The sequence below is a fragment of the Artemia sp. Qi Xiang Cuo genome, chromosome 13, assembly GCF_049724085.1.
Source record: "Artemia sp. Qi Xiang Cuo chromosome 13, ASM4972408v1, whole genome shotgun sequence".
Taxonomy (NCBI): domain Eukaryota; kingdom Metazoa; phylum Arthropoda; class Branchiopoda; order Anostraca; family Artemiidae; genus Artemia; species Artemia sp. Qi Xiang Cuo.
This window is the reverse complement of record NC_142806.1, coordinates 62,877,142-62,901,985: the sequence shown is the minus strand read 5'-3', so window position 1 is coordinate 62,901,985 and position 24,844 is coordinate 62,877,142. Positions and strand designations below refer to the sequence as shown.

Genomic DNA, 24,844 nt, shown 5'->3' with positions numbered 1-24,844 from the left:
TTTGACAATCTCTATTTACTAAGTACATTTTGATTTAGTTCAACTTTGCCCTCAACACTCAAATTTTTAGTTCAATACCCTCAGACTTAGTGGTTACTAACATGAGAAGTAGTAGTTGTGGTAGTAGTAGTGCCAGCAGTAGTAGTGATCGTTGTTGTAGTAGTAGTAGTCGTAGTATTAGTAGTAGTAGCTTACAAATATTGCTGGTTTAGTCGATTGATCGGACCCCATATCTTTCCCTGAAAGTTACAAATCAACGCACTAGATTAATTCCTGAGATAACCCCTTTCGACAACCCATATGCACGTATCGTGATGGTCGGTTGAATATACCCCCTCATTATACCCCGAAAGTTTCATCTTTATTACTAATTTTTTCTTTCGTACTTGATATTGAAAGTAAACCTTAAAACTATAGTAAAACTTTGAACTGATGAGCTTTCAGCAATTAATATCATTAAACATCAAATATTCAGTTTAATTTACTAGTTCTTTCTAAAGTTGTTCAAGATGAATATAGTTTCACAACAAACAAGAGTGTGGACACTGGCCCTTCCTTAACTGTAAATAAAAACCAAAAGCCTACTGCGTCATTGACGCTTAACTGAAAACGAATTATATTACAAATATTTTCTTTTCCATTTCTTACAGCATTGAAAATAAAAATAAAATTATAGTGAAATAAACTCTTGAACTGATGGATATTTCAACAATCAATATTGTTATACATCAAATATTCAATTTGATGTTGTTTATACTTTCCAAGACTGCTCAAGACGCATATAGTCAGTAAAGCACCAATTACGCAGTAGGTTTTAGACTTTTACAGTGAGAGAAGGAGGCGATACCCTAACTCTTGTTTGTAGTGATTTTTGTTCGTTTCAAGCTTGATTTGCATAGTCAATTTAAGTGTCACTCGTTTTAAGATTTATTTATTCGCTTACATTAATAGCTATTGTATGTTTGTTTGCATTGATTGTTTATTTAATTTCTGTTCGTTTTATGTTTCACTTATGCTTCAATAACAATATATTTTTTTCGTTTTAAGCTGGATTTTCATATTTAATCTAAGCATAACTGGATTTAAAATTTATTTATTCATTTATATTATTATTTGCTGTATGTTTTTTGCTATTTTTGTTTATTTAATTCTTTTGTTTTGGATTTCATTTATTCTTTAATAGTAATTTCTGGTCGTTTTGAGTTTGAATTTTAACAGGTATTAGTATCTAATGAGTTTAAGTTTAAAATTGCCTTTACTTTTCTTTGAAAAACTTATATTTAGGAATTTTTTTTTTAATTTGTTTTTGTTCGTTTTTGATTGAAAAAGTTTCAGGTTTTTAAGAATTCCTTATATCAGAATAAACCTTTTTTTTTTAAACCAAATATTCATCAAAGTATCAACACTGATATCAAAGTAACAATATCAAAGTAAAAAAATGGGTTTATGTCAACCTCGGAGTTTTGTATTATCTGATGTTTGAACTATTTTAAACAAAATAGCTATCTCAAAATTTTATCGGAATAGTTTGGGGAAAAAAGGGCGTGGGAATGGGGGGGCTAATTGCCCTTTGGTCTCTTTTGACTGTTTAAAAATGAACTAGAACTTTCAATTTTCAATCAAATGAGCCCTCTCTGAAGTTTATACGAGCATCCCTTCTATAAGAACCATATATACCAACAGAGAATAACTTACAACGCCTGTCCGTGGGCCCTCGGGGGTTTTGTCGACCTCGGCGTTTTAATATCTGATGTTTGAACTATTTTTAACAAAATTGTAACCTTAAATTTTTATCGGATGGGTTTATACATCCGATAAACCCAAAGGCGTGGAGGGCAGGAAGGACTAGTTGCCCTCCGATCTTTTTTCACTCTAAGAAAATGAACTAGAACTTTTAATTTTCATTCAAATGAGCCAACTCTGATGTTTATACGTGCATCTCTTTCGTAAGAACCATATAAGGCTCCAGGAAATAGCTTATAATACCGGCCCCCGGGCCCTGGGGGGCTGTGTCGACACCGGAGTTTTTGTTATCGGACCTTTGAACTACTTTAAAAAATGGTTATCTAAAAGTTTGTATCGGATGGGTTTGGTGGGAAACGGCATAGGGGGGGGGGGCTAGGATTTCCTCCGATCTCTTTTAGCAGGTTACTTTCCAATATCTTTTGACGCTGAAAAAGTGAACTAGAACTCTCAATTTTCATTCAAATCAGCCTTCTCTGAAGTTTATACGAGCACCCCTTCCGTGAGAACCATATATGCCCCCAGGGCATAACTTAAAACGCCTGCCCTCAGGCCCTGGGTGTTTCTGTCGACACCGGAGTTTTTTTTTATTTGAATTTTGAACTATTTTTTAACAAAATGGCTATCTCAAAATTTTTATCAGACGCATTTGGGAGAAAAGGGGCATGGGGGGATAGTTGCCCACTGACCCCTTATGACTATTAAAAACTGAACTCGAAGTTTCAATTTCCAATCAAATGAGCCCTCTCTGAGGTTTATACGAGCATCCCTTCCACAACAGCTGTGTATGCCCCCAGGCATAACTTACAACTTCTATCCCGGGCCTTGGAGGATTTTGTCAACTCCGGAGTTTTCGTTATATGTTGTTTGAACCATTTTGAAAAAAATGGCTCCCTCAAAGTTCTTATCAGATGGGTTTGAGGAAAATAGAGTTCTTATATATTGCCGTCGCAAGTTAATACAGACATGTCGCTGTGTCTTTGCACGTGGAATTGCCACCTTACTACGGGATATTTAGATGTTCTGCAGACGATTGAGATATTTTCTTCAAAATTTGATATAATGGGTTTTTGTGAAACTTTTTTGAGTTCTGACCAATCTCTCTCGGCTTTTTCTTTTCCAGGATATGGTTTTGAGGTAAGGAACCGATCAACTATGAACCGAGGAGGCCTGGGTTTTTGTATTAAGAAGAATATGAAGTATGTGGTGAGGGAGGATTTGGGTGTATGGATAGAAGGTAAGATTGAAAGTTTTTGTTTTGAATTAGAAATTGAAAAAGGGAAAGTTTTAATTAGTTTGGTGTATAAGCCGCCCAGTGCTCGCCTGGATGAGTTTGTAGCAGGTTTTGATGAGTTTATGAGGTTGGTTTCGTCTACAAGCATGGATTTTTTTTGTATGGGTGATTTTAACTATAATCTTTTAGATCTTTGTGGTAATAATTTTGATTTTTTTTAATTATATGATTTCAAGTGACCTTTACCCTTTAACTTGTGTACCTACCCGAATCTCTACTCATTCTGCGACCTTAATTGATAACGTCTTCGTGGGACCTAGTTATTTGAGTCAAAGCTATTCAGATATGATAGTATATCCAGGCTCGGATCATCTCCTGGTAATTGCTCATGTTACGTATCTTAGACAACGACGTATCCCGGCTAAAAAAAATACTGACACGTGAGCTGAAAAAGCAAAATTTGAATAGCTTTGCCGAGGAGTTGAGCTGTATGAAGTGGGACTCGGTCCTGGGAATTTCTGGTGATTCTTCTCTAGCGTATAATCAGTTCATGTATATTTTCCAACCGATTTATGAGAAAACACGCCTGTTGCGCTTGACCAAAAGAAGAGGGATGATCCCCGCAAGCCGTGGATTACGAAGCCAATAATAGACATGATAAACAAAAGGAACTTGTTATATGAGCAATATCTTAACAGTCAGGATGACGCAGATTTTACGGAGTTCAAGCGAGTGAGAAATAAGGCGAATAGTATGAGAAGGCAAGCAAAGAAGAAGTATTTTGAAGAAAAGTTTTCTGATAGTAAGGGAGATACCAAAGCCACATGGCAGGTTATTAATGAGTTTATGGAAAATCAGAAAAGTAGTCAGTCGCCATGCATTGATATAAATGGAAGTTATGTGGATGATTAAAGTGTGGTCGCGACTCATTTTGGCCAGTTTTATTCTCAGGTTGGCTCGTCTGTGCAAGAGAATGTAAGGTGTGACAGAGAAAATTTTCTTAGCGAGGAATTCATGGACTCTCGTGGAGATACTGTTGAGTTCCAGTTTGAAGAGTGTACAAGTGATGAATCGATTAAAATAGTGAAAAATATAAAACCGAATTCTGTTCGAATAGATGACATGAATTTGAGAACTTTTAAAGCTGTGTTAATGTATATACTACCATGTATTCTCCATATTATCAATTTATCTATGGTAACGGAGACCTTTCCAGAAGCGTTGAAGCAAGCTAAAGTTATCCCGCTTTACAAAAGGGGTGCCAGGTCACAAAACTGGAGACCAATATCGATACTGCCTTTATTGTCAAAAATTTTGGAAAAAGTGATTCATCGCCGTCTATACGACCATCTCACGAAACATAGCCTACTCAGTGACACCCAATTCGGGTTTCGAAAAGGTCATTCCACTAGTCATGCTGCCATTCATCTTGTTGATTTTGTAAATAATTGTTCAGTAAAAGGTGAAATCCCCCTAACAGTATTTATTGATTTTAGGAAAGCATTTGATACGGTAGATTTTAAAATTTTATTGCAAAGATTAGAATGCTTAGGTGTTAAAGGAGTGAGTTTGAAGTGGTTTGAAAGTTATTTGTGTAGGAGGTCTATTAATATGATGATTGATGATGCTTTTTCTTCCCCTTATCAAGTGTCGCACGGTGTGCCACAGGGATCGGTCCTGTGTCCACTTCTGTATCTGGTTTATGTGGATACCATGAGGTGTTATCTTCCAGATTGTTGTTTAACGTCATTCGCTGATGACACTGCAGTTACGTTTTCTAGTCGTTGTTTGGATAGTCTTGTGTTGAAAGTGAATTGTGTTCTGAGAAATTTCCATCTTTTTACTAGTTTGAGTTTGTTATCAGTTAATGTTACTAAGACTAATTTTATTGTATATTCTAGAGTTGGCAATCCCAGTGATATTGATGGTAGAATTCTGTTTAATAATAAGCCTGTAGTTCAAGTTCAAGAAATCAGGTAATTAGGTTCTTACATTGATTGTAATTTTTCGTGGAAACGCCACAGTGATGTTGTTGCCACAAAGGTTGCACGTGGCCTTGGATTGATTCGTCGCTTTAAAAAATTTTTACCTCAGAGAGTTTTATTGCTTTTATACCATGCTTTGATTCACCCATATGCTTCGTATGGATGCATGTTATGGGCAAGTAATTTTTATGGGAATTTTAAACATGTACAGACTCTTCAAAATAAAGCGATGCGTCTTATTGGTGGGTATGTTGAAGGTACACATAACACTTCAGCTTGCTTCAACAATTTGCAAGTGTTGAATGTAGGACAGCTAAGGGACTACCAAATAGGAATATTTGACTATCAATGCTGGAATAATGTTAGCCCAGAGGCTTTTCGTGAATATTTTAGTGACAATAGGTCTTTGCACCATTATGAAACTCGTCATGCTAGTGAATTCATTGTTCCGAATAGAAGTGGAACCAGGGCCGGCTTCCATACTAGATTTTTAGGACCTAATGTGTGGAATGCTCTCTGTTCCAGAGAGTATTCGGGCGGCTGAGTACCTGGGGTTATTTAAAAAGAAATTGAAAAAATATTTGTTAGGTCAAGGTTCAGTTTTTTTTTTATTATTATTATTATTATTATTATTATTATTATTATTTAAATGAATTGATGATATTTTTTTTTCTTTTTAGTGTTTTTGTTTTCTTCTTATTATTATTATTAATTTTTGTTTTCCTTTGTTTATAGTTAAATCATTAATTAGTAAATGAGTTGTATATACCCGCCCAGTCGCAAGTGCTTTTTTGTATCTTTCTTGGGGAGGGTATTGGCATATTAGTTAAATGTATTTTGAGGTTAAATAAAATGAACTGAACTGAACTGAACTGATCCCTTATGACTCTTAAAAAGTGAACTCGAAGTTTCAATTTCCAATCAAATGAGTCCTCTCTGAGGTTTATACGATCATCCCTTCCACAACAGCTGTGTATGCCCCCAGGCATAACTTACAACTTCTACCCTGGGCCCTGGAGGATTTTGTCAACTCCGGAGTTTTCGTTATATGTTGTTTGAACCATTTTGAAAAAAATGGCTCCCTCAAAGTTCTTTACAGACGGGTTTGAGGAAAATAGGGCGGGGAGAGGGGGGGGGCTAGTGGCCCTTCGATCTCTTTTGACTCTTGAAAAGTGAACTAGAAGTTTCAATTTCCAATCATATGAGCCCTCTTCGAAGTTTATCCGAGCATCCCTTCCCTAAGAACTTTATATGACCCCAGAGCATTACTTGCAACGCCTGCCTCCTGGCCCTGGGGGTTTGTGTTGACCCCGGAGTTTTCATTATATGATCTTTGAACTATTTAAAAAAAATGGACATCTCAAAGTTCTTATCAGATAGGTTTTAGGAAAAAAGGGCATGAAGGGGGGGGGGAGGCTAGTTGCCCTCTGATATCTTTTGACTCTTTAAAAGCAAACTAGAACTTTCAGTTTCCAATCAAATGAGCCCTCTCTAAAGTTTATAAAAGTATACTTTCCATAAGAACCATATATGCCCCCAGAGCAATACTTACAACGCCTGCCCCGGGCCCTGGGGATTGCCTTGACACAGGAGTTTTTCTTATATGACCTACGAAGTGGCCATACGTAAAGGACCTTTTGTTACATGATCTTCGAACTATTTTTAACAAAATGGTTTCCTCAAATTTTTTATCGGATTTATTTGGGGAAAAGGGTTGGGGGTTGCCCTCCTATCACTTATGACTGTTAAAAAGGGCACTACAACTCTCGATTTCCAATCGAATGAGCCCCTTTTGAAGTTTATACGACGACCCCTGCTATGTGAAATGCCTCTGGGAAAAAACTCAATGGAGTGTGTGGGGAGGCTAGCTGCCCTCCGATGACTTTTGACTCTTACAAAGTGAATTACAACTTACAATTTCCAATTAAATGAGCCCTCTAAGAACTTTATACGAGCATCACTTCCATAACAAATATATATGGCCCCAGGACATAACTTACAACGGCTACCTCCAGGCCCTGGGGGGCTGTGTCGACACTGAAGTTTTTGTTATCTGAACTTTGAACTGTATCTAACAAAATGTCTATCTCAAAACTTTTATCTCATGTATCTAGGGTGTGGAGGAGGGAGGACTGGGTACCCTCCGATCTCTTTTGACTCTTAAAAAGTCAACAATAACTTTAAATTTCCAATCACATGAGCCCTCTTCGAAGTCTACACGAGCATCCCTTCCATAAGAACTATATATACCCCCAGAGCATTACTTACAACACCTGCCTCTGAGCCCTGGGAGGTTGTCTCGATACAGGAGTTTTTCTTATCTGACCTTTGAACTATCTTTAATGAAATGGCTATTTTAAATTCTATCGGATGGGCTTTGGGAAAAAAGGGTGTGGGGGGGGGCTAGTTGCCCTCGGATTTCTTTTGACTCTTATCTTTGATTCTCTCAAGTTTATACGAGCATCCCTTTCATAAGAACCATATACGCAGCCAGGACAACACTTACAACGCCTACCCCTGGGCCCTGGGGGGTTGTGTTGACACCGGAGTTTTTGTTATCTAATTTTTGAACAATTTTCAAAAAACTGGCTATCTCAAAGTTTGTAGCGGATGGGTTTGGGGAAAAAGGGTGTGGGAGGGGCTAGTTGCCCTTAAATCTCTTGACTCTTAAATAGTGAACTAGAAATTTCCAATTCCAACCAAATGAGCCCTCTATGAAGTTAATACGAGCATCCCTTTCGTAATAACCAAACATGCCTTTAGGGCATAACCTAGAACGGCTTCCCCTGGGCCCGGGGGGTTGTATTGACACCAGAGTTTTTCTTATCCGACCTTTGAACTATGTTTAACAAAATGTCTGTCTCTAAATTTTCATCAGATAGGTTTGAAAAGAGAAGGTGTAGGGGAGCTAGTTGCCCTTAGATCTCTTTTGACTATTAAAAAGTGAGCTCCAACTTTCAATTTCCAATCAAATGAGCCCTCTCTGAAGTTTATACGAAAACCCCTTTCATAAGAACCATATATGCCCCAAGGCATAACTTACAACGCCTGTCTCCGGTCCCTGGGTTTTTTTTCGACACCTCAATTTTTTTTATCTGACTTTTAAACAATTTTTAACTTAATTGCTGTCTCAAAATTTTTATCGGATGCATTAGGGGGAAAAGGGGCATGGGGGGGGGGCTAGTTGCCGTCCAATCTCTTTTGACTCTCAAAAACTGAACATGAACTTTCTATCTCCAGTCAAATGAGCCCTTTCTGAAGTTTTTACGAGCATCCCTTCCATAAGAACCATATATTCCCCTTGGGTATAACTTACGACGCCTGCCCTCGGCCCCAAGGTGCATATAGTTTTCAGTAAAGCGCCAATGACGCAGTAGATTTTAGACTTTTACAGTGAGGGAAGGAGGCGATACCCAAACTCTTGTGATTTTTGTTCGTCTCAAGCTTGATTTGCATATTCAATTTAAGTTTCACTCGTTTTAAGATTTATTTATTCATTCACATTAATATCTATTATATGTTCGTTTGCATTGATTGTTTTTTTAATTTCTGTTCGTTTTAACTTTCATTTATACTTCAATAGCAAAATATTTTTTTCGTTTTAAGCTTGATTTTCATATTCAATCTAAGCATTACTTGCTTTAAGATCAATCTATTCATTTATATTATTACTTGTTGTATGTTTTTTCCTATGATTGTTCATTTAATTTCTGTTCGTTTTGGGTGGTTTCATTTGCTTTTTAATAGTAGTTTCTGGTCGTTTTTATTTTGTATTTTAACATGGGTTTGTATCTGCTGAGCTTAAGTTTAAAATAGACTTTACTTTTTTTTTGAAAACTTATTTTTCGGAAAATTTTTTTTAATTAACAAAAATAAGACATTGTAGCCGCATGGCCTTTGCTATAGGCAATGCTATAGCGTTGCCTTTGAAAGTTCCGGTAGTAGCAGTAGTAGTAGTATTAGTGGTAATAGCAGTAGTAGTATTAGTAGTAGTAATAGTAGTAGTAGTAGTGGTAGTAATAATAGTAGTAGTAGTAGAAGTGAAGAAGTAGCAGTAGTAGTAGTAGTAGTAGTAGTAGTAGTAGTAGTAGTAGTAGTAGTAGTAGTAGTAGTAGTAGTAGTAATAGCAGAAGTAGCGGTAGTAGTAGCTGTACTAGAAGTATTAGCTTTAGTAGTAGCAGTAAAAATAATAATGGTAGTAGTATTAGACGTAGCATTCACATTTTGCCAGTTGATCTTCCTCTTTAAGCATTCCTTGGTAAATTCCAACTTGATCCCCAAATCTATTCTTGACATACTCCCTTCAGACAATCTGAAAGCACAAAGTGTGTTTTGATTCATTTCAAAGTTTTCCTCAGTATTCTCTCAGATTTTCATCTTCATGCTCTTAGCCTTAATAGTACTAGTATCATAATAATAGTGTTGCATTAGCAGTAGTAGTAACAGTTCTAGTAAGAATCAGGTAAGAATCAGCTTTAATAACAATGGTAGCATGTTGCCTTTTTGTTAAATAAATCAAGATGAAGCTTCATATTGATCTATTTGATAATATGCGTACAAATATTATGTTTTGATTTAGTTTCATTTTCCTGTCGGCATTACCTCAGATGTTAAGGAAACCCTAGACGGTCAATCATTTTGATCAAAAGCTTCTGTCAATTGATTGACGTATGCTCCAATCAACCTTGAATCGACTTATAAATCAACCCTTCGATCTTGACCAAAGCTAATTTCAAGTTTATTTTAAGTCACGGCCAGATTTTTAGTTTCAGTTCTGAGTCGGGTAGTGAAGTGTCTATCGTGTTTGAAATGCAGAAGAATACTGATTTTGCTTTTCTTGCATGTACTTTGGTTGCACTAAACCGAAAAAAAAACAGAAAAAAGGAAATGTTGTTGGTCCAAGGAGTGGTACAAGATGAGAAATCGCTTCACTAATGATCATTTACTGAATGTTCTACTGCGATACAGAACAAGAAGACTACAAGAACTTTATCAAAATTGGCCAAGATAGTTTTGATTTTTTACTCAAGCTAGTGCGGCACAATATACAGAAGAAAGGTGAGAACCGAACTCCTTCTCTCGGCAGAATGCACAACTCCGCTTCAAAAAGCGTATCGTTAATAATTTTTTTCAGCAAATCGTTTTTGGTCTGGGCGTAGCTTCTTCATTTTCATAGCCCAACCTTGAGCTAGAATATTCTCTTTTGTCTGACGTTGCTTGAAGTACGAGTATTCCGTAGCTAACTCCACAAGTTGGTCAGTGGAATCTGGCTGATTTTTTTTTTTTCTCTTTCTATTTACCCTCTTTTTTCCCGTTTTTTCATTCTAACTGAAAATTCCACTGAAAATATTTCTTGCGGATGAACTCGAGTGAAAAAGTTTTCTTAGCACACTTTAATTTGCAAAAAAACTTTGATTTTTGATGGTTTTTAAAATCATGCCGGTGATCCCCTCCTCCAGAGAAAAGTTTTCCATCAAAACCCAGCAAAAGTGTATTTTCCAACAAAGGTTTTATTTGGGAGGTGAGAAGTGTACAACAGAAACTTTAAAAAACGCCTCAAAACTTTGAAATCAATATCTACTCCCTTGTGATTTATGAGAATAATTCTGGTCTACGCTGTTATTATGAAAGTAAAGACTAGCATTAGACCCCAAAATGATCAGACTATATAATGTAGGGGAGGGGGTCTACTCCTTCCTCGTCCCTACCCCCACCTCATGATCGCAGAAGCTTCGGAGTGTGCTCATTAGACCAGAAATTGAGAGTTCTAGTCTTTTTTTTTTTAAGTGCAAAGGGATTAGAGACCAACCAACCAGCCGCATAGGGGTCATGAAAAAATGAAGTGTTACGAAATGAGTGGTTGATACGTCTGTCTGTATCAGAATTGAGAGCTGAAACCCTTTCTGACACTAGTTTTTATTATAAACGTCAAATAAAATGAAAAAAATTAATTTTTAGTAAAAAAATAGCAAAATTTCGCTATTTTTGGCAAAAAAAAAATAAGTAATAACCATGATATCTTTTTTTTGTGTGTATTTTTTGTCCGTTAATGCAGATTACGATATGTGCACGATTGATGGAAAGGGCACTTTCCACGGTATTGCAACCCTAGCATCTGTCACTCCCCCTCTGAAAAATAAAGTGGTATCAATCCCAAGAGGGAGTGTTTCTCTAGACGCCGTGACGCTCAAAGATCAAGTCCCAATTTACCCTTTTCGGATAAGTGAAACGGTGCTTTCTCAGATTCGGTACGAGAAAATATCACAGACCATTGTGAATGATCTATTCACATTCCTTGACCCGCTCTGGGTGTCATCGTGGTTTTTCAAGAGCCCAAGACCTAACTGGAGTGGTTTTATGCAATCGATTTTCTCGCACTCGCTCGACGAAGATCACAAACCCCTTGCGACAAGGCAAGTATTATTTTTTTGCCCATGATCGATCTGCCTTCTAGCAATGAATCATGCTTATACTCAATCCTGTGCTTCATTGCTAGTCAGAGGAGGGAATACGGATTTACGCCAGTCGTCACATTCGATCAGCCACTTTGGTGGAAGGCAATGAAGATTATCAAGTCCGACGTGTCCGATGAGCTGGATAACGTTATCATCAAATTCAGAGGCTTTCACTTGATGACGAGCTTCGTCGGATACATAAGGCACCTGATGCAAGACGGTGGGCTCAAAGAAATCTTGAAAATAGTATACGCACCGGCAACGGTACCACATATACTCTCTGAGAAAGTAATTTATAGAGCTAGTAGAGCTCACATTCTCGTGAGCTCGGCTCTCTACGCTCATCTTTTAGGACAAGATGTGGGAACTTTGGATACTTTCGGCCTTGAGAAACTCTGCAACGACACCCTTGAGGGAAAAATGTCTCCCAGAGACCTTGAAGGAGCACCAGAACTGGGACTACTGGAAACTATTATCAAACAGAAGATTGAAGACCTACGAGATCACCGAACAGCAAAGCTCTAGCTGTAGTACCTTGACATGGTTGAAAAGCTTATCAAGTTTATACGTACCGAGAGACTGGGCCTATGGGACCTGCATTTACAGGTTGCAGCAAAAATGCTTCCCTAATTAGCCGCATCTGGTCACAACCTTTAGGTGAAATCTGTCTGGTTGTACATCCAAGAGATGACTAGCACTTCTTCTGAGTCGTCACCCAAAAATGTTTCAGATGTTCAGTGAGCAAGGACATACGATTAGAAGGTCAGATCGGGCTGGGCCGGCCTCTCAGCAGACTTAGTTATTGAACAAGAGTACATGCGAAGCCTAAAGACATCGGGAAGGCTCACTGGTGGTGGTGGCATAACTGAAGAAAAGAGAGTGATTTGGGTCCTATCGAGCCCGGCGTGTATTGAGGTCAACCTGTTGATGCAGAACGTGACAAATATCGGCTACTCTACAAGCGAGCACCATCTTGACTTGAGTCTGAACTGGCAAAACGGTGACTGTAAAGATACCGCGAAGTTGGTAGATTTCTTCGAAGTGTCATCCCCATTCAAAGGCAATGTACAACTGAGAAACGTTGCAAATGGTGTAACTTCATCCCAGGCGTGAATGCTGACGAAGCCAAATCAGCTGGGAAGAAAATCTTAGACAAGATGTCTATTGAGGTCAACCTGTTGATGCAGAACGTGACAAATATCGGCTACTCTACAAGCGAGCACCATCTTGACTTGAGTCTGAACAGACAAAACCGTGACTTTAAAGATACCGCGAAGTTGGTAGATTTCTTCGAAGTGTCATCCCCATTCAAAGGCAATGTACAACTGAGAAACGTTGCAAAGGGAGTAACTTCATCTCCAGGCGTGAATGCTGACGAAGACGAATCAGATGGGAAGAAATTCTTAGACAAGATGTCAGAAAAGACCTTGAAGGATCACGTCTTTAGAAAGAAAGACCAAGTGTCTCTGATGACCACGAAAAAGTCGGGCTCTTCTGAGGTGGCGCTCATCGACCCGGCGCTACTTTTTCAGAGGTTCATTATCGTTGCCCAGAGGTCTAGTCTCAAGGAAGATTATTTCGAGTTTGAGCTCTGTACCGTTCCTCCTGCTCTTTTAGAAAGAAACGGATTCATGTGAAAGGACAACAAGCCCGAGATAGCAAAAGCAGTCTATCAGTCATGTGGGTTTGATGCTCAGTCCCCAAGACCGGTGGGAAGGACCAGCTTCGTCTTAGACGGGGGCGCCCTTCTCCATTGGATCCCGTGGAAGGTCGCTTCCACATACAAGGCTATCATGTCTTCGTACATTCATTAGATCAAAAAAAAGTATCCCCGTGCTGTTGTCGTCTTCGACGGATACGACGGTGGTCTGTCAATCAAAGATGCAACCCTTTAGTGTCGAGCTGGATCTGTCGGCCGCGAAGTGTTATTTACCGAAGACATGAATCTTTGCATGAAGAAAGAGGAGATTCTTTCATGCAAGGAGAACAAATCGCGTTTTCTGAAGATTCTTAGAAACGCTCTGGTAGCCAGCGATTGCAATGTATGCCACTCTGAAGGATATGCTGATCTAGACATAGTAAAGAAGGCTACGGAAACTGCACTCCATAGCGACACCATTGTGGTTGCTGATGACACGGATATTCTCATCCTCCTCATTTTTCATGTAAACACAAGTTCAAATCGAGTTTACTTCTCGCCGGAAGCAAAACTCGGAAGTGTATGCTCAGTTTGGGATGTTTTTCCAGCTGATGCCATTCTGTCACGCCATACTGGGTTGCGACACAACATCGCACCTTTATGGCATCGGAAAATGAAAAGCTCTTCAGCTATTGTTATCCAGCTCGAGTTTCAGAGACGCCGGTCAGAGGCAGCTAGAAAGCTTTGCTGATACTTTACATCTGCCAGGATCTGCCAAGTCTTGACACTGCCAGGAACCAAGTTTTCCAGAGGAAACTCAATACTGCCACCTCATTCGTACACCCACAAGAGCTGCCTCCAACTATGATGGCAGCGAAGTATCATTCGTTCCGAATCTACAGCCAGGTTCAGATTTGGCTAGGGAACACGGTTGACCCCCTAAGCTGGGGATGGAATCTTCAAGGCAACGAAGTTTTAGAGCCAAAAATGACGGATATTCCCGCTGCTTCTCCTCATCTTCTAAAGACAGTGAAGTGTTCTTGCCGAGCTGATGGTTGCGACAGTGAGAGATGCTCCTGCAAGAAAAATGGCCTGGAATGCACCTTAGCTTGTCCAGTATGTAGATGAGTTTCGTGCAACAACGCGAAGTGTCAAGAAGATGCATTTTCTGAGGCTTAGCTTTAAGCCTGTGATTTTATTTTTCCTGTGATTTTTGTTCCTTTGATCAATCAGATGTGTAATTTTCTTCCGTTTTATTACAAATAATTTTTACCACGTCGTTTTTTGTTTTTTTGTAGGTGAAATGATTTTTTTATAAAATTCCTGCGAAGATCAAAGTTTTGGAGGAAGGGGGGGGAGGATGGGTATTAAAAAGATCTTTAAGCATCTCAGAAAACCTAGTTTGTCAACTCAAAACTGATCTAGAAACTTCTATCGAGCGCTTGTTTTTTTTTTACCTAAAACATTAAAATTTGTTCATTTTTGTTCAAAAACAGAGTATTTCTGATTTATTTTTGACATTTCGGAAACTAACATCAGAAATGGTTTCAGCTTTTAAATCTGATACAGAAAGACATCAAACACCAGTTTCGTGATATTTAATTTTTTTTCCAAAAAAAATAAAAAATTAATAGACACAAACGGCAAAAAGACAAATTTCGCAACGAGTTAGAGATGGCGATTTTGTATATGTTGTTCAGCGATTTTTTCTGGTTTGGATAGTGAAGAAAGCATTACTTTATCAATTTGTTCCTGGTCAAACCTTATTATTCCTGTACTATCAGTGTGATCCCGGTATAACTCAACTAATAAACAAATAAACTCGCGCTCCACATTTTGCATTCTTCCGGTATATCTTCCATTGTTTTTGGCGCGTGACTGACGCAATATTTGGACAAAACTAGTCTAGACGGCCAATCACCCTCGCCAACCAATTGAGTCACTCAAACTTTCTATGAATCACCATCAACGCTTGACTAAAGCGTCAAACAGGTTCCTAGACGGCCAATCATGCTTTAATCAATCGATTGATGGAAGCTTTTGACCGTCTAGGGCGTCCTTTAATTGCAATATCCTCAGCCTTGATAGTATTTGCTATAGAATCAGTAGTTTCAGTGGCAGCAGTAGTAGTAGTGGTAGTTGTAGTAGCAGGAGCAACAGTAATAGCGTGCAAACTTTTTCTTTTTTGGTCAACTGATGATATCCTTTATCATTTCCTGAAAGATCCAAATTAATATACTCAATTATTCCTTAGTTGCACCCTTTTGACAATAGTATGCACGGTTCCATTGCATCTGAACCACCGTGTAACTGAACCCCAAATAACTGAACGCCTGTAACTGAGCCACCGTGCAACTGAGCCACCGTGCAACTGAACCACCATACCATTGAACCACCGTGCAAATGAACCACCGTGCAACTCGACCCCGTAAAACTGAACCCCCGTGCAACTGAACCCTCGTGCTACTGAACCATCATGCAACTGAACCCCTTTAAATGAACCCTCATGCAACTCAACCCCCGTGCAACTCAAACCCATTTAACTAAACCCCCGTGCAACTGAACCATCGTGCAACTGAACCACCGTGCAACTGAACCACCGTGCAACTGAACCACCGTGCAACTGAACCGCCGTGCAACTGAACCCTCGTGCAACTCAACCACCAATTCTAACACAAGTTAGAATCTCAACCTTGTTGGAATTGTTTGCTTTTTTAAGTATTTATATAAATTACTTTCAAGATGAGTTATAAAAATGCTCTGTTTTGTTGTCACAAAAACAAAGAAAATCGGGCGTCATAAACTCTTAAATTTAGATTTATTTCTCTTTTTTATGTCTGTTAATTGAGGTTCCCTTCATTCTGTCACTTTCTGCGGGTCTAAGCGTTTATCTCCCTCCCCCGCGGAAAATTTTCACTCCTTCACCCACGGAAACCTCATCACCTTAAAAATACACCCCTCGCGGAAATTATGGTTTCAGTATTTAAAAATCTTCTTTGAGACCTGTTATTTTTTGTTTAATTGAAAAGTTCCAAGGGAAGTGGAAAAGAGGAATTTATGTGTAAATCTTCCCCCCCCCCCTCAGTGCAAACACTTTCTTCTCATGAAAAATGCTCCAGAAAACCCCCACACAAAAAATTTCCGTATGTTTCCCAATGACAAATACTATCTGTAAGCAATAGACAAATAAAAAAACAACCTTAAAATGCAACTGAAATTTCTGGAATGGGGTTATCTGATTGTTTTGTAGCTAGGAAGAGAGGGAGATATCTCAAAGGGTGCATTTTGATGCCAAAACAGCTCAGCTCTCATTGAGCCTTCAAATAAATACAGAACTAGCTCTAAGGGAGAGACGACAGGAGGATGGAGGTAGAGATTGTTTGATAATCCCCAGGCATTTCTAGTCTTTTTTATACGCCGAAAGTGATTGGAGACTAACCAACCACAAGAGGTTTTTTTTTTGGGGGGGGGGGGTTAGATTTTTCATGGGTAGGTATTTTCTGGAGGGGGGTATTTTCCGTGGGATATTTTCCTTAAAGGATATTTTTGCGGGGGGGGGGGGGTTTAAACGGCGGCTCTCACCGTCTACATACTGTAATTTTTTTACCACTTTGCCTATTTTGTTGTTTTCATTTTGTGGTATTTTCTACGCTCGTAGTTGTTTATCGTTTGGTTTGAAAAAGGTTAATTACCTGCTTCGGTGCAGTGGTTCAGTTGCACGATGGTTCAGTTACACGAGGGTTCAGTTGCACGTGGTTTAGTTGCACGGTGGTTCAGTTACACAGTGGTTCAGTTGCAGGGTGGTTCAGTTGCATGGTGGTTCAGTTGCACGGTGGTTTAGTTGGACGGTGGTTCAGGTGCACGGGGGTTCAGTTACACGGGGTTTAGTTACATGGGGGTTCAGTTAAATGGGGTTGAGTTGCCCGGGGTTTAGTTACACGAGGGTTTAGTTAAATGGGGTTCAGTTGCAGGGTAGTTCAGTTTACAGTGGGTCAGTTGCACGGAGGTTCAGTTACACTGGGATTAGTTACATGGGGGTCTAATTACATGGGGGTTCAGTTAAATGGGGTTGAGTTGCACGGGGGTTTAGTTAGACGCGGGTTTAGTTAAATGTGGTTCAGTTGCCCGGTGGTTCAGTTACACGAGGGTTCATTTGCACGGGGGTTCGGTTACACGGGGGTTCAGTTGCACGATGGTTCAGGTACACGGTGGTTCAGTTCCAGGGGTTCAGATGCTTGTGGTTCAGTTACACGGTGGTTCACGAACACCAGTATGCACATAACGTGTTTTGACTTATTTCAACATTCCCCTCAACATTCTCCGAAAAGCTCACCTGAATACCCTTCGTCTTTTGGAAACATTAAATTTAAAAAAAAACAAGTTTTTTAACTGAAAGAAAGGGGCAACATTAAAACTTAAAACTAACAGAAATTATTATGTATATGAGAGGGGTTGCCCCCTCCTCAACAACTCACTCTTCAAGCTAAAGTTTTTTGGCACTTTGATAAAAGTTACTTGTTGTTCTAATTCAACAATTCAACAAAGTACATGCCCTATGTTCCTTGGCGTCTTTCCAGAGCATGTACCTATGGATTTGGGTGGATTATGTTCCTTCCTATGTTATTATAAGGGCTTATGTTCCCTCCCCATGCTATTATAAGGGTTTATGTTCCCTCCCATGCTATTCTAAGGGTTTATGTTCCCTCCCATGCTAGTCTAAGGGTTTATGTTCCCTCCTATAATATTCTAAGGGTTTATGTTCCCTCCCATGCTATTCTAGGAGCTTGTGTTCCTTCCTATGTTATTATAAGGGCTTATGTTCCCTCCCATGCTATTCTAAGGGTTTATGTTCCTTTCCCATGCTATTATAAGGGCTGATGTTCCCCCCATGTTATTCTAAGGGCTTATGTTCCCTCCCATGCTATTTTAAGGGCTTATGTTCCCTTCCATGCTATTCTAAGGGTTTATGTTCCCTCCCCATGCTATTATAAGGGCTTATGTTCCCCCCATATTATTCTAAGGGCTTATGTTCCCTCCCATGCTATTCTAAGGGTTTATGTTCCCTCCCATGCTATTATAAAGGTTTATGTTACCTCCCATGCTATTCTATAGCGCTATGTTCCTTTCATTATTATTCTATGGGACCTCTACACGTGATTAAACACGTTATGAAACTACGTATTATTTTCTTATGCCCCGTTGGTACCTTTCCAAACGAGCGGGGAGTCACCGCCGGTTCCTAAACATTGCAAAAAAGATAACAGTATGAGCGGGGGATTCCCCACACAAGTTTGTTTCAACTCCAAGTTTTTCAACCAGACTGTTTTTGAGCCAACATCCGTTGAGAATTGTTTGATTGACATTTGCAAAAAAGGGTAAGGGATTTGCGGATTGGAGAGTAACTCGAGAGTAGTTTGTTATTAAAAAATTGGATGCTGCAATCAGAATTGTTTGATTGACGTTTGCAAAAAGGGGTAAGGGATTTGCGAATTGGATTGTATGAAGGTGAAAAAAAAGAAAAAAAAAGGTTAAACTGATTATCAGTTAAGGTATCCCCTCGGAGTTGTTAACTCAGGCAATTTGTTATAAATTTAAGACAACATCAATCTATGAAAATGGTTAATGATGATAGAATGACATTGTGAGTTGACCTAGCTTTACCTCTCCGATATATTCTGTATAATACACAAGTTGTGTTTGAACAGTGTCACAGTTTACCTTGTCACAGTTACATTCTCTTGATTTTTCAAAGTTCATTTTGGATTTCTTTCCTTGAAATGCAAGAGTTGGAATATTTTAGTACTGTTTTGTCGTGGTTTACCTTGTCACTGTGGCATTCTCATGATTTTTCAAAGTTCAATTTGAATTTCTTTCGTTCTTATGTCTTGCTTTCTTTTTGCCAACTCAATTTTATGCATTGAGATGTTATGGGCGATTGCCCGTAGTAAATTTTCACCAGGATTGAATTTTCTAGATGATGTATCCCTGGGGAAGAGGGACTTCTTCATGGAGGTGGGGCAAGATTTTCTGTCATTATTTAAAAAATTCAAAAACTAAATATAAAACAAGTTTTTTTTTTCAACTGAAAGAAAGGAGCATGATTAAAAAGATTCCCAGGATTCAGCAATCCTGGGATATCTGGCTACACATCCAAGGTAAAATCTCCTTTCAACGAAAATATCCTCTAGACTAGGCAATTCCGGTGAAAATTATCCCCAGAAAATTATCCTTAACATATACACGTGCAAAATTTAGTCGGCAAAGATTAATTAGTACCTACAGAATAATTTCGTACAGAAATTCTGGCAAATTCCCCCAGTGAAAAAGTCCCCTGAAGAGTTCACTCCCTCGAAATTTCTTCCCTGTGAAAATTTCTCCGCTTGCAAAATTCCCCAGCAGAAAAATCACTCCCCCCCCCTAACCCGAAAATTGTATACATACTTCATAATAATAATATTATATGTAAATAATGGGCAAATTATATAATTTTAAGACCTTTCCCTAGGACCTGGGGGGGCGGGCATATTATCTCCGAAGGTATAGTTATTGGGTCTTTAAATATGCTGAACAAAATGGCTGTTTCAAAATTTTTAGCGGACGATATTGGGAAAGAAAGGGGAGAGAGGGGGCCTATTTACCATCCAGCTTTTTGGTCACTTAAAAAGGCACCACAACTTTTAATTTCCGTTTAAGTGAGCCTTTTCCCTATATTGTAATACTACTGATTGGATGCGATCACCGACACGCATCCGTAATCTTTCTTTTGGCAAAAAATCCAAAATAATACACTTTTGCAAATAGGAGCTCAAAACCCCTATAGTTGTTTTCTCTGATACGCTGAATCTGACGGTGCAGTTTGCATTAATATTTTTTGAATTTTAGGGGGAGTTTTCTCCTTTTCTCAAAAATAGGGTGAATTATCTCATGTTCGGTGCCATTGATAATATTACTAAATTTATAACTATAATATAACTAAACTTATGACTATAACTAAACTTAATGATACTTATATATTTGTAATCAGCATAATAAGCCAGTTCTTTTCATGCATCTATTAGTGTCAAAATTCCATTTCTTAGAGTATCGGTTACTATTGAGCCACGCCACTCCTTGCTTACAGTTCTTTACCACGAGCTGTTTGATAAGATACCCTTCAACATTCTCCAAGGTTTCACCTTAATGCCCCTTGCCTTTCTGGATACACCCATTATAAAATATTTACCCTTTTTCTAATGATAAATCCTGCATATAAGCAAAGGAGAATTGCATAATGTACAAGCTTTGCCCCGGGGTTATGGGAGTTAGCTCTTAGACCTTTTGAATAGTTTGAACCAAATTACAATTCTAAAATTTTGATCGGTGTTGGACAGATTGGGGAACTGAAAAGAGCAAGGAGGGGGAGTGAGGTTGGTTATCTGAAAATATCTCTTTAAAATCACCTAAACGTACCTTGAAACTTTGAACAACACCCTCAATACTTAATACGAAAAAATACTTGCCATTTATTTGTGTAATTGCTCTATGGCATTTAGGCTCTAAGGGAACGTCTTTAAGCTTCAAACCTTAGAAAAAATGTTACAAATGAAAAAGTTTAAGGGAAAAGTCATTCTCAAAGAAAAATTTACTATCTTAAATTTCCAAGAAAATCACGAGCTTTTGTAAACTCCCTTCCAGTTAAAATACTGCTAATTCACAAATTAAAAAGTCTCAATAAACCAAAAAGTCAAATTCTTTAGACAGTTGAAGATATATGAATAAAACTATATAGTTAAATTATATGGTTATATAATTTAACTATATAGTTATTTAACTGTAGTTATAACTATAGTTAATATATAATTATCACTATATAACTATAATATATAAGTTACGAATCAGCAAGGAGGTCTTGTCTCTGCTAGGGTCTATTGCACTTTTTTCTTAGAGGATATATATATATATATATATATATATATATATATATATATATATATATATATATATATATATATATATATATATATATAATATAGCTAAAAGTTATAACTAGAGTTTATTATAACTATAGTTATAACATATAGTTATAACTATATGAAGTTATGCAGAATTGAGTAAACAGTTGAAGATACATAAATATAACCAAAATAATTTACTCTTTAACTTCCTCATCTAAGGGTGCGGAAGAAGAGGGTATATAATCATTTTCATCAACATCCAAAGCGTATCCGTCATTAGAACGACCTAACGTAGCTTTACTTTCTGCTGTCATCGAAAAGCAAAACAGAGCTGTCACTGCACTCCAAAATCCTACTAAGCGGATGATTAAGCATTATCTACGATTTTTATAGTCCTATCTTACATGATAATAATAATCTCTGGCAGTGATATCTAGTTATCGTTTTAATAAATGGCTTTTGACTTCCCAACAGCAGTGATTTACTGATATCAAACAGTTCGTGGTAACGAACTGTAAGTAAGGAGCGACCCGGCTCAATGGTAACCGAAACTCTAGAAAACAGTATTTTGATACCAATAGATACATCAAAAGAATCAGATTTTAATGCTGATTTCAAATATATAAGTTTCATCAAGTTTAATTATACCCATCAAAAGTTAAGCGCCTGAGAAAATTTGGCTGATATTCGAAAAAAGGGGGAAGACCCCCTAAAAGTTATAGAACCTTAATGAAAATCTCACCATCATATTCAGCGTATCAGAAAACCCTACTGTAGAGGTTTCAAGCTCCTATCTACAAAAATGTGGAATTTTCCATTTTTTGCCAGAAGAAAGATCACGGGTGCGTGTTTATTTGTTTTGTTTTTTTTTTCCCAGGGTTGATAGTATCGAACCACCGGTCCTAGAATATCGTGGAAGGACTCTTTGGAATGGAAATTAAAAGTTCTAGTGCCCTTTTTAAGTGACCAAAAAAAATGGAGGGCAACTAGGCCCCCTCCCACGCTCATTTTTTTCCCAAAGTCACCTGATCAAAATTTTGAGACAGCCATTTTGTTCAGCATGTTCGAAAATATAATAAGTATGTCTCTTAGGATGACTTAATCCCCCTAAATTCTCGGGGGGTGGGCTTAAACTTATTAATTTTACCCAATTTTAACATTTATTTTTGTTTATTTGGAAGTATACAGACGTTTTCAGGGTAGATTTTTCGTGTTTGTGGGGTAGCGGGGGGGGGGGGGGGTTATGTGGGAGGATCTTTCCATGAAGGATGTTTTCATGGGGGAAAGGACATTGCTATAAAGGGGACGCCGGACTTCCCAGCATTATTTAAAAAAAGATCAGAAATTTATTATAAAAAAACAAGTATTTCAACTGCAATAGCAGCAACATCGAAACTTCAAACTAACAGAAAATATTATATATATTATTGGGTTCACCCCGTAGTCAATACCTCGCTCTTTAAGCCAAAGATTTTTTAGTACTTTCATAAGAGCTATTTATTCTAATTAACCCTTGACGGGCCACTATAGGAACGAATGCCAGGAAAAATCTCCAACGCTTCCCATGTAATCTCTAGGTCAGACTATTGACAAAAATTTTTTTTTTTTGCATGATTTATTCAAAATTGTCAATTTTAGACCGTGTTGTAAAAATACGACATTAGCCTCTCCAGTATATAAAAATGGGGCATTTTCACTTGGTTTGGGAGGCTTTAAAACAATTGTTTTTGGTAGTAAGGCACAGTGGAAGGTCACATTTTTCGCATTCAAAAGTGGTATATCCCGATTTGCACTCTTTGCAGCAGCTCTGCTTTTCGGTATTTTTTGGCCAGTGATCAAGTCCATCGGCTTGAGCAGATATTGCCGGTCGGATTCGATTGCGACTTCGAATGGGGCTGGGACTTGCTTCAACATCTGCGGATGGTCTGGCACGTTTACGTTGGGGCATCACACATACCGAGGCATACAACCCTGCAGCAACTTCAGACCTGAAGGCTCTCAAGATCATCGGTTCGTCTGTCCTTGAAGTCAGCGCTTTGACGTCTGACCTGAAAAGAAGCCAGCTATTACAGACTGCTGTGTCAATAAGCCACCAGAAGATTCTCATATACCATTTTCGTGTCCGAAGATGAGTTCGGCACATCTCCACTGCTAAATCTACGCCACCCATATGACGGTTTTACTCACAAGCAAAGGCTGGCCTTGAAACTTCAACCCTGGATTTATCCTTAAACGTTCCAGCGTCTGCGAGTATCCTGGGGCGTTATTCGTGCATACGTCGAAGCCTAGCAAACTGTGTTGTTATCTAACCATTTCACTACAATAACGCCCGAATGAATATCAGTCTTGTAATCTGACGTTCCTCTCTCTCGTTTCTTCATTTCACCATCTGTGAGGAGCGGGCAGCCCTTCAGTCGCGCTTTGTTCAACGTACCAATACAAGGGAATCCTTTAGTTTTGAGAAAACTCATTAGTTTCAAGCTCGAAAACCAGTTGTCAGAGTAAATCTTGTAGTTCATTTTCTCTGGCAAGGTACTCATCAGACGTAAAACTATGTTGCCTCCGACTCCAAGATCTGGCTCTATGATGGCCACCTATATTTTTCTTGGACTTTCGATTTCTTCTTTGATTTTCCAGTACTTGCTGTTACCGGTTGCTGTTGCTGACTGGAGGGTGGTGTTTCCCCCGAGTTATCGTCACTGGGTTCAGTGTTAGCCTCCACGTCATCCTGTTCCAAGAAGAAGTGGAGATTGTCCAGTAGAGGCAACAAGTCTGCATCAGGATCATCGGTAAGATCTTCTGGAGACAGGAAGTCTGGATCATCGTCATCATCATCGTCGGACAAGTCAGACAACATGTCTTCTCGAATGTCAAAAATATACTTGGCCGCCTCTTCTGCGTCAATTCGGTGATTTTGAGCTCGTTTTCTTAGTCTGCCGTAAGATTCTACCATCTAAAAAGAAAACAAAAATTAGTTACTCGTTTGACAATTTTTAGCCACGATCGTCCGATGTTGTATTTTTACAACAGGAGGATGTTTATCTTGCTACTGATTCAAATTCTTGCACATTTCGTAAATTTCAACAAAAGTAATTCTAAACGGTATATATTTTATACGCATATGACATGCAAGGAATCTCCCACCTTTTCGTTTTGTTACCAGTTTCTAGCTTAGAAATTGCCTACCTTTTCATTCGTTTTTCTTATCCTTTGGTTTGGTGACTCACAGTTTAGGCCACATATCACACAGCAGCTCCCCGAAGGTATCAATCGACTGCCATCTTTCAGCCCCATCAAAAGATGTTGATAAAACCAGTAATTTTGTACAGCAAGATGGCAGGCCAAGATCAAAAAGTACAGTGTTGTTTTTTTACAACAATTGCCTCTGTAGGGTTAACGGCCTTTGTGATTAAGCGGTCATTTTTAAAGAATTGGAACAAAATTCGAACTTTCGCTTAAAGAGCAAGGTATTGAATAGGGGGCGAACCCCCTAATAAACAAATTAAAAATATATGAATATAGAAGTTCGTTACGTAAGTTAATTCGTAAGTTACGTATATTTATTACTAATAAAAACGTTCGTAAATAAAATTAAACAAGTTTCGAGAAAGTCATTTAACTAAATAAAAGTAAATTAATATGAAAATTTTGTTTTAATTATTCATGTACGGTGAGCCAAGATCAAAACCTGCATTTATTCAAAAACGTTCAAAAATTTAATAAAAAAACAAGTTTTTTTAACTGAAAGTAGGGGAGCGACATTAAAACTTAAAACGAACGGAAATTATTCCGTATATGAAAGGGACTGTCCTCTCCTCAACGCCTAGCTCTTTACGCTAAAGTTTGACTCTGTC

The 24,844-nt window shown here is 38.4% G+C and overlaps 1 protein-coding gene across 1 annotated transcript in view; it reads right to left on the bottom strand.

The window, feature by feature from the left end:
* LOC148945532 (uncharacterized) overlaps positions 1–21,316 on the bottom strand; it is a 257,374-nt gene extending 236,058 nt beyond the window's left edge. Inside the window, exon 1 of the mRNA XM_089099073.1 lies at positions 21,189–21,316. Coding sequence (XP_088955199.1) covers positions 21,189–21,304 — 116 coding nt within the window. The 5' untranslated portion in view covers positions 21,305–21,316. The remainder of the gene's footprint in view (positions 1–21,188) is intronic.
* Positions 21,317–24,844: the final 3,528 nt, after the last annotated feature.